This window comes from Miscanthus floridulus, chromosome 10, assembly GCF_019320115.1.
Source record: "Miscanthus floridulus cultivar M001 chromosome 10, ASM1932011v1, whole genome shotgun sequence".
Lineage (NCBI taxonomy): Eukaryota > Viridiplantae > Streptophyta > Magnoliopsida > Poales > Poaceae > Miscanthus > Miscanthus floridulus.
Genome location: NC_089589.1, coordinates 51,895,406 through 51,909,004, shown reverse-complemented (window position 1 = coordinate 51,909,004; position 13,599 = coordinate 51,895,406). Strand labels below are relative to the sequence as shown.

General features: G+C 51.7%; 1 protein-coding gene across 4 annotated transcripts; it reads right to left on the bottom strand.

Annotated features, from left to right (window-relative positions):
- Positions 1 to 3,062: 3,062 nt before the first annotated feature.
- On the bottom strand, positions 3,063 to 12,492 carry LOC136486598 (putative disease resistance protein RGA3). 4 transcript variants are annotated; one of them, XR_010766887.1, is made up of 5 exons: positions 12,354 to 12,492; positions 11,851 to 12,236; positions 10,456 to 11,372; positions 9,756 to 10,318; positions 9,224 to 9,530 (listed from the first exon to the last, which is right to left on the bottom strand). XR_010766887.1 is itself a non-coding variant. In XM_066483535.1 (3 exons), the coding sequence occupies exon 3, from the start codon at positions 5,959 to 5,961 to the stop codon at positions 3,199 to 3,201; it is 2,763 nt and encodes a 920-aa protein (XP_066339632.1). In that variant the 5' UTR covers positions 5,962 to 5,991; positions 11,851 to 12,236; positions 12,354 to 12,492; the 3' UTR covers positions 3,063 to 3,198. The 4 variants fall into 4 exon arrangements, 2 of the variants coding, with proteins under 2 accessions (XP_066339632.1, XP_066339633.1); XM_066483535.1 differs by lacking the exons at positions 9,224 to 9,530; positions 9,756 to 10,318; positions 10,456 to 11,372 and adding an exon at positions 3,063 to 5,991; XR_010766886.1 differs by lacking the exons at positions 9,756 to 10,318; positions 10,456 to 11,372.
- Between the last annotated feature and the right edge of the window lie 1,107 nt (positions 12,493 to 13,599).

Genomic DNA, 13,599 nt, shown 5'->3' with positions numbered 1-13,599 from the left:
CCGAATGGCGACACTTACTGCTTGGAAAGCAAAAGAACGCCGACCATGGCAGGGCTGTTTGAAGGCCCCTGGCTAACATCCTGCATGGTCGGCAGATACAGGCATCGCTGGGATCAGCTCGATGCAGTGAGCAGTGAAGACAAAATACGACGACTAACATGGCCAACCAAGTAGTTCCCGGCGTGGACGACACTCTTTTAAGCCTGAGGAAGCTCCAGCGCTGGGATGTCCTCCAGGCCACACAGGGCTGTCAGAGCCGTGATGACGGAGTCATTCATAGGCCCCTGGAATAGCTGGACGTATTGCAGGAACCGTTCGTCGGTGGCGGGGCCGTCTTCTTCTTCCTCCAGCACTCCAAGGCGCTTCATGAGAATCTGTCGAGCGCATTCGACGGTGTTGCCCCTGGGCCAGGATCTTGTGGCGATGCGGACGCTTTGACGATATCCCTGACGAGGCAGGTGTGTCTTGCAGCGGCGGCGCGCATCCTTCTTGGCGGCTGGGATCTGCAGCAGGGCTGGAGTCACCGAGCGCGAGACGGAGGCCAAGAACATCTCTGCAGTCCTACCACCGTCCGTCCCCTGGGGTGCTGCGACGCAGCCCGGCGTGTCCGGACGCAGCCGGGTCCGCGTGCCCTGCGGCTGAAGACGCGTCCTGCCCCTCTCCGTCTCCTGGGATGCTGGTGGCGTCGTGGTGGGCTGTGCGATGCAGCCCCCATGTGTCTTGGCGTTGCCAGGCCCCCGGGGCCTGCGCGTGAAGAAGAGGCCTAGCTTGAAACGGATTGCTGACGGTGCATGCGTCTTTGCCTGTCCAGGCTGGGGCGAGATCCGCCGTGGAGTTGTCCCTTCCTTCTCAGGCTGATGTTGCTCCGTGCGAGATGTAAGAGGGTCAGGAGAAGTCGTGGTTCGTGCGGTGGAGAGGCAGGGCGCAGTCGGCGGGCTCGGGGAGCGGTCGTCGCCGTTGCAGGTGCTGCTGTGTAGGCACCTTGCATCACAGTGTCGAGGAGAGTCCGTGGCCAGAGCCTGGTCGGTGGCCCTGGCTGGCGAACGTTGCACGTGTCCGCTTCGGCGTCGGCTGCTGCGCTCGAGACTGCGCCCTCGTTCCTTGCGTGCAGTAGCCGGCGGAGGCTCTGCAGCGACGGTCGCCGCAGCAAGATTCTTCGCCAGGGGCTTGTTCACCTCGGGCGTCTTGCTGATGCAGGAAGGAGCCCCTGGCGATGAAGCACGTGGGGGGAAGGCAGCAGCAGCTCGGCGGCGCCGTCCTCCTGTCGAGGAAGAGGCATCGTATCGACGGCCGTGGCGTGATTCTGAACGTTCCCGCTCCCTGCTCTTGTCTGGCGCGCGGGAGAGGCTGCGGAACATCCTGGCTCCCCAGCCATTCCTCTTGTCGCTGCGGCGTCCGCGCCCGTCGTCGTCGTCGTCGTCGCGGCGCCGGTCACGCCTGGCATGAGACTGGGGATCGTGGCGCTCGCGCGGGGCACGTTCCCCGTCGACGACGCCATAGTGCCAGTCGATCTTCCTTGGGGTGGAGTTGTCGTACTCGTCCGGTGGGGGCTCCACGATGTCAAGGTGGACCAGCACCTTGAAGGTGAGGCCACAACGTCCTCGTGGTGGAGCAGCTCCTTCATGTACCGTCGCCGAGCTTCCTGTCAGTGTAAGCCAAGTTACCTTTGGGATGTCAGAGGGGTCGTATGTCCACGCCCAAAGGCAGAGTGCTCTGGTGTCGTCGCGGCGTTTGGAGCGCGCTTCGACGTAGTCGATGTCGCAAGCCCTTGCAATGGCCCTCTTCGCGATGCTCTCGTTCCAGGCGTGCGCCGGGATTCCCTCGAGGCAGATGCGGACGTGGTGGCGAAGCTGGATGAGGTCGCTGTAGGGGAGGATGCGCCATGGCAAGATGCGGATGACGATGTTGCCGACTTGGGGCCGCTGCAGTTCCAAAGCAGCGTTGCAGTGGTGCTGATGTTCGAAGACGATGAGGAAGTCCTCTGGTCGGTGGCGCGTCACCTTGATGTCGTTGTCTAGGACACCGAGCTTGGAGCAGAGCATCCGCTTGACCGCCTCTGGCTCGACGTCGTCCCGCTCCCTGCACAGACAGGCCACAACAGCACAGGCAGACAGTCGATGCAGCTCTTCCTCCATGGCGGAATTGGTGGCCGCCATTGCCGCGGTCTCCATCGGCCGGAGCTCCGGGTCCCCGGGCAGCGACATTGTCAGTGGAGGCAACTTGGGGAGGGCGGCGTTGTCGTCAGGGCGGGGCGGGCGCTTGGGCGTAGAGGCTGGAGCTTTGCCAGGGGCCTGCAGTTGGAACAGGTGTGGGAGCTGGGCCGGGGGCTTGCAGTCCCTGGCTTTATGGCCGATGCGGCCGCAGTTCAAGCAGTGCACCGGGTCCCTGCATTCAGCGGCGATGTGCCCTCGGGAGAGGCAGCGAAGGCACTTACCTCTGAGGAACTGATGGATGTCCAATCGGGGCGCCGGCTTGCCAGCTGGTGAGCGCCTTGAATGAGCTTGGTCGCCGCGGCGCCTGCAGTGCTTGTAGCGAACCATGGTCCAGCCTTCGTCGTCCAGCTCTGACTCTTGTCGAGTTGTCTTGTCTCGGCCTTGGGAAGGAGCTGCGCCATAAGTGAAGGCGGTGGGCCGGCTGCTTTCGGCGCCCATGGAAGGCTCCTCTGGTCCAAATCCTGCAGCAGGCCTAACGGATTTCCTGGAGGTGAAAGCTGGGGGTGGGGAGTAATGGCGGACGCGACTCTGGTGGTTGGGAGGGCGGGGAGGAGTTAACGCGAACCTAACCTTGCGCACGGCAGCGGCCGGGGTGACGATGAATGGGACGAGCGGGATTTGAATCGACCCCACAACAAAGGATTTGATGCGGGGGAGTGGGGGATCTGCCGGCGCGAGTTCGCACAACGGCGGAGGAGCCTGGGTAGCGGCGGGATTGAGGTCGGTTGAGGGTGGCGGGCTGATTCGGTGGCCGGCGGCGGCGGATCCAGGCCCGGCCGCCATGGGGGCAGCGCGGGGGGACGGGGACCGCTGACCTGTTGTTTTCTATTATGAATATTATAGGTTCAGGAACTTCAGCGAACCAAACACCAAAAGTCCTCGGATATACTTCAAGTTTGGAAATCCTTCTAGTGTCATGTTTGTTAGAGAAAGGAACTGACATATGCTGGTTTGCTTTATCATTTTCCCTCCACAACAAGAAGAATCATTTTGCTTCATCATCCAAGGTGGCAAACAGGGGCCTCTGTAACCGCAGATTTTCAAGAAAAATAATTTGCGATGGTGGTTCAAGAGCATTAAGTACACCCTGGTCTTGTTCCACATCTGATACTAACTCTTCCTCGGTTTGACTTGAAGACCAATCCAACTCCAAACTCCATATATTCTTCCGCTTCAACATGGCCTTTTCTGCCTCACTTGGATCCTTTAGATGTTTAAGGTTGCTAATTTCCACATAATCACCTATCATATCAAGATTTTCAAGCTCTGAGATCCTTGCATCATCTTCACCACACCCAACAGCAAACCGGCCTATATATCTTAAGCGAGTCAGCTGTCTAAACCCTGATGGCATGCATTGTAGTTTGCTGCAACCCGCTAGATTGAAAACCTCAAGATTTTTTAAGTTAATTATACCTTTAGGCAACTCCACTAGATCCTTGCAGTTATGAAGGTCTATATGCTCTAGAGTACCAATTGAAGTAACCCATTGGGGTAGCACAGTTATTTTGGTTTCAGAAAGGTCAAGAGTATGCAGGATACGACAGGCAAATGTGCTTGGTAGATCTCGGAGATCCTCACAACCATGTAAGCTGACTGCCTGTAAGTTGCTTAACTCCCCATTGAAGTCTAACAATAGTTGTTGCAAAGATGAACATCTAATTATATGAAGCACCCTTAGGTTTCCCAATCTGCCCACGGAGCTTGGTATCTCTCTGAGCTTTTCACAATAATTTAGTTGCAAGGACTGAAGATCTCGGCAGTTACCAATGGACTGAGGCAAAGTCTTGAGATCAGTAATAATATTGCACTCTAGAGTTTGTAGCTTCTTAAGTTTGCCAATAGACTCAGGTAATGTCACAAAACCTTTGCAACTAATAAGATGAAGTGACTGCAAGTTCCAACAGACAGAGATAGCTTCTGGAAGTTTTGGGCAGCTAACATGATGTATTTCAAGATATGCAAGATGTTCTAATTTCAATACAAATAATGGAAACGGAGTATCAACTGCATAGTCTAGAACAACACTGCGGACATAGAAACTCTTCTTAACAAGATTATCAAATGATGGGTTACCTCCAGAGACATATACAGCACGGACCTTGTAAAATAGAGCCCTTTCAACCTTCCCACTGCAAGATGTCAAAGATAAATATCTGCAATTTTGTGAACAATCTGTAGTCTTCTTTGGTAGAGACGTCACCACTTCATTCCGTAAAATATATTGAGTAAGATCATGAATTAGGTCATGCATCTTGCAAGATACACTTCTTTGTGGAAAAGTTTCAACTGGATCATGAAGAAAACCAGCTCTCATAAGCGAATCAAAGTATTCATTTCCAATATCATGTGCTAGCTCTTCCTTCTTCAACTTGATGAATCCATGGGCCATCCATTGTTCAATCAAGTAATCTTTGTTGATTTCACAACCTTTAGGGAATATAGAGCAAAATGTAAAGCACTGCTTCAGATGATCTTTCAAGTAAATATAGCTTAGTTTCAAGGATGTGAACACACGAGCTTCTATATTCTCTTCATCCCATAAATTACTCTCTCTTATGGCCCTCCAAGTATTTATCCCCCTTCTTTCCCGGAGTACAGATCCAAGAGTTTTTATTGCTAGTGGCACCCCACCACACTTCTTGACGATATCTTTTCCTACTGGAATAAAAGCATAGCCCAAATCTTCCTCTACCCAACCACAAGTGTTTAGAAAGAAGCTCCAGCTCTCATCCACTGATAAGAATGCCAATTTGAATATAGCCTTAGATTCCACTGCTTTCGCAACACTTTGATTACGGGTAGTTAGAAGAATCTTGCTTCCCGGTGCACCATTGTCTAAGAGCACCATGAAATTTTCCCAGTCATGCCTGTCCTCATGCCAAGCATCATCCATAACAAGAAGAAACTTATTACCACTCAATTTGTTTGAAATCACACGGAGCATGTGTTGTTGAGCGTGATGATCTGACTTCTGCCCAATGATAGCTTCAAATAGCTTGCCTATAAGTTTGTCCCTGCAAAATTCTTGCGACACATGGATCCAGAATATTGTATCTTTGAAGTGCCCTTTTATCTTGTCATCATGGCAGATGTGTTGGGCCAACGTAGTTTTGCCAGATCCACCAAGCCCAACAATAGAAACTATACGACCAGCTTCTCCTTTTTTAGATTCCACAAGCTCTAATATGATTTCACTCTTCACATGATCCCTTGATGGTATTTTTGACTCTTTATTATTACTCATTAAGGACGGCTCCCTAGTTATCTTATTTTTGCTTTGTATTAGTTGATCCAAATGTAAATTATGTAGTATAGTATTGGCATCACTTTTTTGCTTCACAATTGCATCAAATTCCACCTTGATTGCTTTGATTTTATGGGCCACCTTCCGTCGAAACAGAAGCAACTTTGGTTTCCCACAAAACCAGACAGCTATAGCATGCTTGCCATGGTCTCTATCTATCCTGTATTTCTCATCTTCAAGGTATACTTCATCAAGTAAATCATAGATGTCATTAAGAAGATTTCTCAATTTTATCAACCATCGAAGCGATGGGTCACTCTCTATTGCTCTGTCATGAAGCAAAGACAGCCAACTCATAATCTCTGCGTGTACACCCTGGAGCTCAGAGAGATCTTTTTTCACACCAGTTGTGGCAGCAAACTCACTTGATATCAGTGAAACTAGCTTGTTTCCTACAACCTCTGACAGTCCAGATGCTAAAGCAGCCTCCATTCCACTCATATTTGAAAGGCTCTATTGCATGACAAAGCCCTGTGAATGAAAATGCAAAGCTAACGGTTATATCAAGTTTTGCAATTCAAAACTAATATAATATATGGTGGACATGCAAATATAGCAACATTAATTTTCAACTCTGTAATCAAACAATGGATGACAAAAGATCTGAAATTTTTGAATTAGCCTGAGCTGTCTGGATGGTCTATTCTTTTTTACATCCCAACTCAGTTGGGGAAACTAAAAATAATAGTTTGATGTTGGTGTTTGCTCTGTTTGGTGGACCCTGAAATCAAATGAGACTGCGTGGAATTAGTGAATTGATTGATTGAGAGACCAGGTGTCCAATCAAGATCTTGTGGTTTATAGAAGCAGCACCAACAAGATCTCCTCAAATCTCTCTAACTAAAACAACACAAGGCCGGCCGACGGTTATCGCCTAGCGCTAGACCCACACACGCATAGCACATATAACTGTCTAACACGCCCCCGCGTCGAAGCGTTAGTATAATGGCGTTTAGACTGGACCAGAACTCCGTGAAGACTGACAAATGCAGCCCCTTGGCGAAGATGTCGGCGAACTGAGATGCCGTAGGGACACAGAGGACACGGACATCACCAATTGCAACACACTCCCAAACAAAGTGTAGATCGATCTCCACATGTTTGGTGCGCTAATGCTGAACGGGGTTCGAAGACATGTAGACTATGCTGATGTTGCCACAATACCCAAGGTTGTATTGCGCAAAGGAGTGTGCAGCTCAGAAAACAGTTGGTGTAACCAGGTGGCTTCTGCGACGGCGTTTGCAATAGCTCAGTACTCAGCCTCGGCACTGGAATGAGAGACGGTGTTCTGACGCTTGGATGACCAAGAGACCATGTTTTCACCAAGAAACACTCCACAATCGAAGGTTGACTTGCGCGTATCGGGACATCTAGCCCAGTCAGCATCAAAGTAGACTACCAAGTCGGATTGAGAGCAGGGGCGCAAGAACAAACCCAGAGAAGACTACCAAGTCGGACTGAGAGCAGGGGTGTAGGAACAAACCTAGAGAAGACTACCAAGTCGGACTGAGAGCCAAGGTGTAGGAACAAACCCATCTCCAGAGTGCTAGGGACGTAGCGCAGAATGCGCTTGAGGGCAGCAAAATGTGGCTCCCGGGGATCATGCATGTGAAGGCAGACTTGCTGAACTACATAATAGATGTTAGGCCTGGTGAAGGTCAGATACTGAACAGCACCTGCAAGACTACAGAAATCCGTAGGATCAGGCACAAGGTCGCCATTGGCTGAGAGCTTCAGATTTACATCAACAGGCATCGAGCATGGCTTGTAGTCACCCGGCACGCTCCAGGATCTCAGTCATATTATGCCACTGAGAGAGGAGGAGACCCGAGCTCGTGTGCTGAACATGCATACCCAGGAAGTCATGAAGGACGCCAAGATCCTTCATTTGGAACTCTTGCTGAAGGGCACCAATAGTTCACTAGAGCAGAGGGGTGGAGGAAGCTGTCAACACAATGTCATCAACATAGAGCAGGAGGTAGACAGTGTCTGCTCCACAACAATAGATGGGAGGCAAATCTGTTGTGCCAAGCCCGAGGTGTCTGCTTAAGTCCATAAAGAGAACGATTAAGTCGGCACACATAATCAGGATGAGTAGAATCTTCAAATTTGGAGGGCTGAGTGCTGTAAATTGTCTCCGACAAAGTACCATGCAGGAAGGCATTATCGACATCAAGCTGATGAATAAGCCATGAGCGTGAGAGAGCCAAAGAGAGAACACTCCGTACAGTAGTAGGCTTGACGACAGGGCTAAATGTCTCTCCAAAATCAACACTGGGATGTTGGGTGAATCTGCAATGAACCCAACATGCCTTGTATCACTCAAAGGACCCATCAGCTTTGAATTTGTGTTTGAACACCCATTTTCCTGTCACCACATTGGACCGAGGCGGTCGAGGAAGGTCCCACATGTGATTGGACAACAGAGCAAAGAACTCAGCTTGCATAGCAGCTCGCCAATTTGGATCGGCGAGGGCAGTACGGTAAGTCAGGGAACTGGAGATAGGGGCGTAGCCTGGAAAAGTGCTGGCTGACGAAAACCATGCTTCCCACGGGTGACCATGGCATGTTGGTTCACCATGGGCGACACAGATATAGCATCAGCAGGGAGGGGAGGGCTGGTACTATGGCACGCACCATGTCACTGGGGCAACACCATGGGCATCATGGGGGGCAACGCCGTGGGCGCCACAAGGGGTGACACCGTGGGTGCCTGGACCGGTGCCGTGGGAGGACGTGGGGCATAGACAGTGCCAAAGCATCGAGGAGGCTGCAGAGTGGCTACCAACTACTGCCTGGAAGGGCCAACGCCAGACCCAACGGAGGCCTGGGATGCCACCCGGGCACTAAGGCTGCTCGCAGTTGGTGCTGGGGTGGAAAGCGAGCGTGGCCCCAAAGGTGGCCCACCCACCGAGCATGGGCACGGAGCAGGGAGCCAAGGTGGCTGCAACCTGACCGCTAGGGCCACAAGGGGTGGGTAGTCCGGGGTGCCGGGGGCCGCACGTGGCTGTGTGGCGGCGCTAGTTGCCGCACGTGGCTGTGCAGGGGGGGTTGTTCCTACAGGCAATAAACATGATGATGGCAGAGAGATGATGATGCGATTTGTGTGACAATCAATGTAGAGATAGCCCTTGTGGTGAAGGGATAGCCAAGGAAGACACACAAGGCAGAGTAAGGAGCAAGTTTATGGATGGCGGTGGTAGAGAGATTGGTATAGCACTTGGAACCAAAGACGTGGAGGTGCTCATAGGATGGCTGAGTCCCAAAGAGGGAGAAGTGAGGTGTAGAAAAAATTCAATGTTTTGGTGGGAAGAATGTTCAGGAGATAGGTGGCAGTGCTAATAGCCAGGGCCCAAAACTGGGGAGGAATGTTGGCCTAGAACAAAAGTGAGCGAACGACATTATTTGTGGTGCGGGTAACGCATTCAGCTTTACCGTTCTAGGGCGAGGTGTAGGGGCAAGAAATGCGTAGTGTATCCCATGGGAGAGGAAGAACATGTGGGTGCTGGAGTTGTCAAATTCGCAGCCGTTGTTGCATTGAACCCCCTGAATGGTGACATCAAACGAGGTGTGAACATAAGCGAAAAAGTTAGAAAGAGTGGAGAAAGTGTCAGACTTGAGACGCAAAGAAAATGTCCAGAGATAATGCGAGCAGTCATCAAGAATAACCAAATAATACTTATGACCAGAGACACTAGTAATGGGGGAGGTCCAAAGATCACAATGTATTAACTGAAAATTATGAGTGGCACGAGATGACAACGCATGAAAAGGAAGACGTGTATGACGCCCAAGCTGACACGCATGACAAAGAGTGTCACAAGCACTTTATTACAACGAAAATCAAAACATTGTGCTAGCTTAGATAGGACTCCATGACCAGGATGGCCGAGACACTGATGTTAAACAGAGGAGGTGGCAGCGGCATGGAAGGCGGACGCTGGAAACTGCAACAGGTAGAGGGGACCGGAGCTGTCACACCTAGCGATCTCTCTCTGAGACGGAAGAGCCTTCAAAAAAACAGTCAAAAGAGTCCAATTCCACAGACCAATTAGTGTCGGAAGTAAACTGGCATACATAAATGAGATTCTTAATAAGGTTCGAGGAAACAACAACATTATTAAGATGAAGGTTGTGAGGTAAATAAGCGATGCCAGTGGTGGTAATAGGAAGTAAATGCATGTTGTTGACAATAATGTGAGGTGGACAAGAAGAAGGGGTGAGAGTGAGTATACCAGCGTAGGCAGTCATGTGATGTGTGGCGCCAGAGTCAAAATACCACTCATTGACGGGCACTGATAGGAGAGACATGGTTTGAAAATTGGCAGCAAGTGTCTGCTGATCCCAACCAGGTGGCCCATAGCCGCTGGGGAGGCATGCCCCACTAGCCGGCCCACTGCTCCTGGGCCAGCAAGAAGGGCATGCAGATGCTGGGGAGGCCCATGCGCCATTAGGGCCCTTGGTGCAGGTCACATTTGAATGGTCCCGAACCAGGGATTGTAGCTGGGCCATGAAGCCCCGGGGCGCGGTCTAGTCACGCCTGCGGAGTGGAAATTGCCGCCGGGATGGGGGGAGCCGCCGCAGTCGCCCTTGCCACCACGCTTGTTGTGCTTGGGAGTGCCGCCTCTAGAGCAAGTGGCCTCCTGCTACTGGGGTTTCTTGGGAGGCGGTGCAGCTGTTGCGGATGGAGCATTAGAGGAGGGCACGGGTGCGCCACATGGCCTGTGGTCGTGGTGAGCGCCACGGCGAGATCCTTCTTTGCCATAGTTAGCTGCACGAGCTGGAGGTCATCCTGCACCTGGAGGAAGGTGGGGGGGGGGGGGGGGGGGGGGGGGGGGTGGTTGCGGCGCCGGAGACGAAGGCCAAGGGCGGTGAAGTGCTCGTTGAGGACGCGAATGATGTTGAGGACGAGCATATGGTCGAAGATGGGCTCACCAAGGTCATGGAGGTCCTCCGCCATGCTCCTGTAGCGCCGGCAGTACTCGGAGACCGAGAGGTTGCCTTGGGAGACGGAGTGGAACGCCTGTCGGTGAAGAGCATGCGTGTCGCGTGGTTCCCAAGGAACTGGGATTCGATGGCAAGCCAGGTGCGCAGACAGTGGCGTCGTGCTTGGAGACGGCGTCGGTGAGGTCGTAGGTCGTCGAAGATGGTGCTGAGGAGCCATGTCCAACGACCCAATTCATGCGCAACCAATCAGGAGTGGGTGCAGTGACATTGGAAAGGACGTGTTGGTGCAGGGAAAGCTTGCCGATCGTGAGGAGGAAGGACTCGCGCCATCTTGCGAAGAAGGCGGAGTTGAGGTCAAGGACGAAGGGCATGAGGGCATGGATATTCTGCACGGCAACCGCTTGCGCGTGTAGATTGAAGAGCGTAGCAACCTCGTGTTGAAGAAGTGCCTCGAAGAGATGGGGTTCAGCTGCGTTGGTGAGGACGTCGTCGGTGGCGACGGCGTCATCCTAGGGTGTCTCGTCCGCCACACGCTCGTGATCAGCGCAGTCGAGAGCGATCGGAAGACGTGCGTCCGCCGCATCGTGCTCCAGTTGGGTGAGGGCATCTTCGCGCTCGGCGTCCTGGGCACGAGTGAGGGCGGTGTCGCGGGCGAGTTGGGCTGCGCGCTCGCTGGCCTCTTTGGTGGTGAGGTCGTCCTCCTCGCGCTCGAGGTCAGTAGCAGCGGTGGCAGTATCGTTGGCGGAAGGGCAGGCGGTGAGGTCGTCCTCCTCGCGCTTGAGGTCAGCAGCAGCGGCATCAGCATCGTTGGTGGAAGAGCTGTCGACATCGACGGCGGCGCTAGCGGGAGGAGCGCCGGGGAAGGGGTGCTCACTAGAGCAGTAGCGTCGGGGAAGAGGCACGCGCTAGAGCGAAAGAGAATCTGGTGATTAATCTAGACTCATGAAACCATGAAAGCAAATGAGAATGCATGGAATTGGTGGATTGATTGCTTGAGAGACCAGGTGTACATATATATAGGGGGAGGAGATCTTGTAATTTATAGAAACAGCACCAATCAAGATCTCCTCAAATCTCTCTAACAAAAACAGCACAGGGCCAGCTGGTGGTTATCGCCTAGCGCTGGACCCACACACGCATAGCACATATAACTGTCTAACAGACCCTCTAGATTATACAGAATTACTGATCCATGCCACATGATTGATGCAGGGATGGAAGATTAGTCAGCATGAGCAACAGAAGTATGATACTTGTATGTGCTGTGTCTTGAGTACTTGGTGGCACTCATTAAGAAACGAGAAAAAAGAACTCAACATGATTAATAAGTACGTATTTAACATGGGAAGAAAATATATGTGCAGGAGGAATAAGAGCACGCACCTAGAATTCAAGCTCCGATCAGCTACCTTGCCCAATCCCACTTATTCCCAAACAAGTCGCTGGGCTCTGATCCTGCCCTGTGCCGTTGAAACTAGGGAGCTTTTGGGGCTCAGGCTGCAAGAGTTGGAGAAGGCAGGAGGTGCAGCTTAGCTCGAGTTCAAATCTTCCTGATTACCTCTTCTTGCTTATAACACCAATAAATGTAGTGGCAGATATTTTCTCTGGATTAATAGCATGAATGAGACATGTAACAACCCTTGGAGACTGCAAGGAAGGTGAAAAGGAAGGCACTACGAAACTTCCTTGCCAACCAAGATTCAAACCATTGGCATCGGAAGTAAGAGGAATAGAATTGATGGAATTGGATTGGATGCTTCGAATTGGGCCTGTCAGATGGTATATTTAGAGTTTATCAGACTTGGGATTAAGTCAGTACACAGGATCGTAATCCCAACTAACTATTCGACAAACAGTGTGCTGGGTCGAACCGTCCAAGCAAGTACCTTGAATTTGAGCTCGGATCAGCTTCTTTCTCCCAAACACAGCAGTGTGTTTCAGGTTATAAAAACCACTGAACTTCTCGGTTCAGGATGCAGAGCTGCAAGAATGTGGGTGCTGCAGCTTAGCGAGATAGCAGAGAAAACTGGTGCCTTTGGTAGCTCCGGTGGAACTCACTTGTGTCATATAACTTTAGTGAGGTAGTGGGCATTTCAACAAGTCTCTGAAGGAAGGTAAAGCGAGACTTCCTGCCAAACAAAAGTCTGGTCAATACTGGTAAATAGAGGTAAAGCGTGCCTTCCTGCCAAACAAAAGTTTAGTCGATAGTGGTAAAGGAAGGAAAATCGAAACTTCCTGCCAAACTAAAGTTTGAAACTATACCCGGACATCAGAAGGTGGGGCATGATAAGCACTCCTCTTGCCAGCACTAGTTGTTGATAGAAAGCACAGAGCACTGGACTATGACGCCTCCATGTTACAACTGTTTGTAGATTTATCCATCCACATATCTTAATTATTTTCGAGATGCTAAGTCTGAATGACTGCAAATGTGGTTGAGTTTACACCGAGAAACAACCGATGTGTCTTTTGTTGGCTTACACTTTGCACGGGAATTTCCCGTCTCCTCTTTTTCCTTGGCCTACAAAAGGCACATCACAAGATATTCGGAACAGCAGTTTACAACCTCCCCTTTGGCTATGAGATGGCCGCGAGTTAAGGCATGGACGGAACTACGGAATTGTAGCAAGATAGTAGTAGTAGTAGTACTAAACAAATAACCTTGTGGATTTTGGTGATGGATGGGATCCTCCGGGAGGACACTGACGCCCTGTTAGCAGCGGCCGGCCGTCTCCTTGCTGCTGGATGCGTGCCCTCAGGCATTCTGTCGAACACAGCGTGGCCGCTGTGCCAGACTGCCAGGGTTTCCCCCTAAACCAAGCAACAAGCATTCCGCCGTTGGACCCTCTTCCATGTTCCATCCGTCGGCGTTGGTGATGTGCAGGACGGGGCGCCGGGCGCAGACGGTGGACCTCCATTCCACGTTCCGCAGACTGTCGGCGGGCCGGCGCGCAACACGGCCTCGTCCTCCAGCTGAGTCAGAGAGGAAAGCAAGTGATGCGGGAGGGCGCCTCGTCGTTCTTGTGCATTCCGTCGAACAGGTAATCGGCGCCGCCGCGCCGGTGCAGAAGTGCAGACGGAAAAACTGATTCGAGATAGGAAAGGAGCCGCAGACTGTTACTTCCGTCGCAA

Excerpts from the sequence above, each read along its gene's own strand:
- LOC136486598 (XM_066483535.1), bottom strand. The coding sequence starts at position 5,961 with ATGAGTGGAATGGAGGCTGCTTTAGCATCTGGACTGTCAGAGGTTGTA.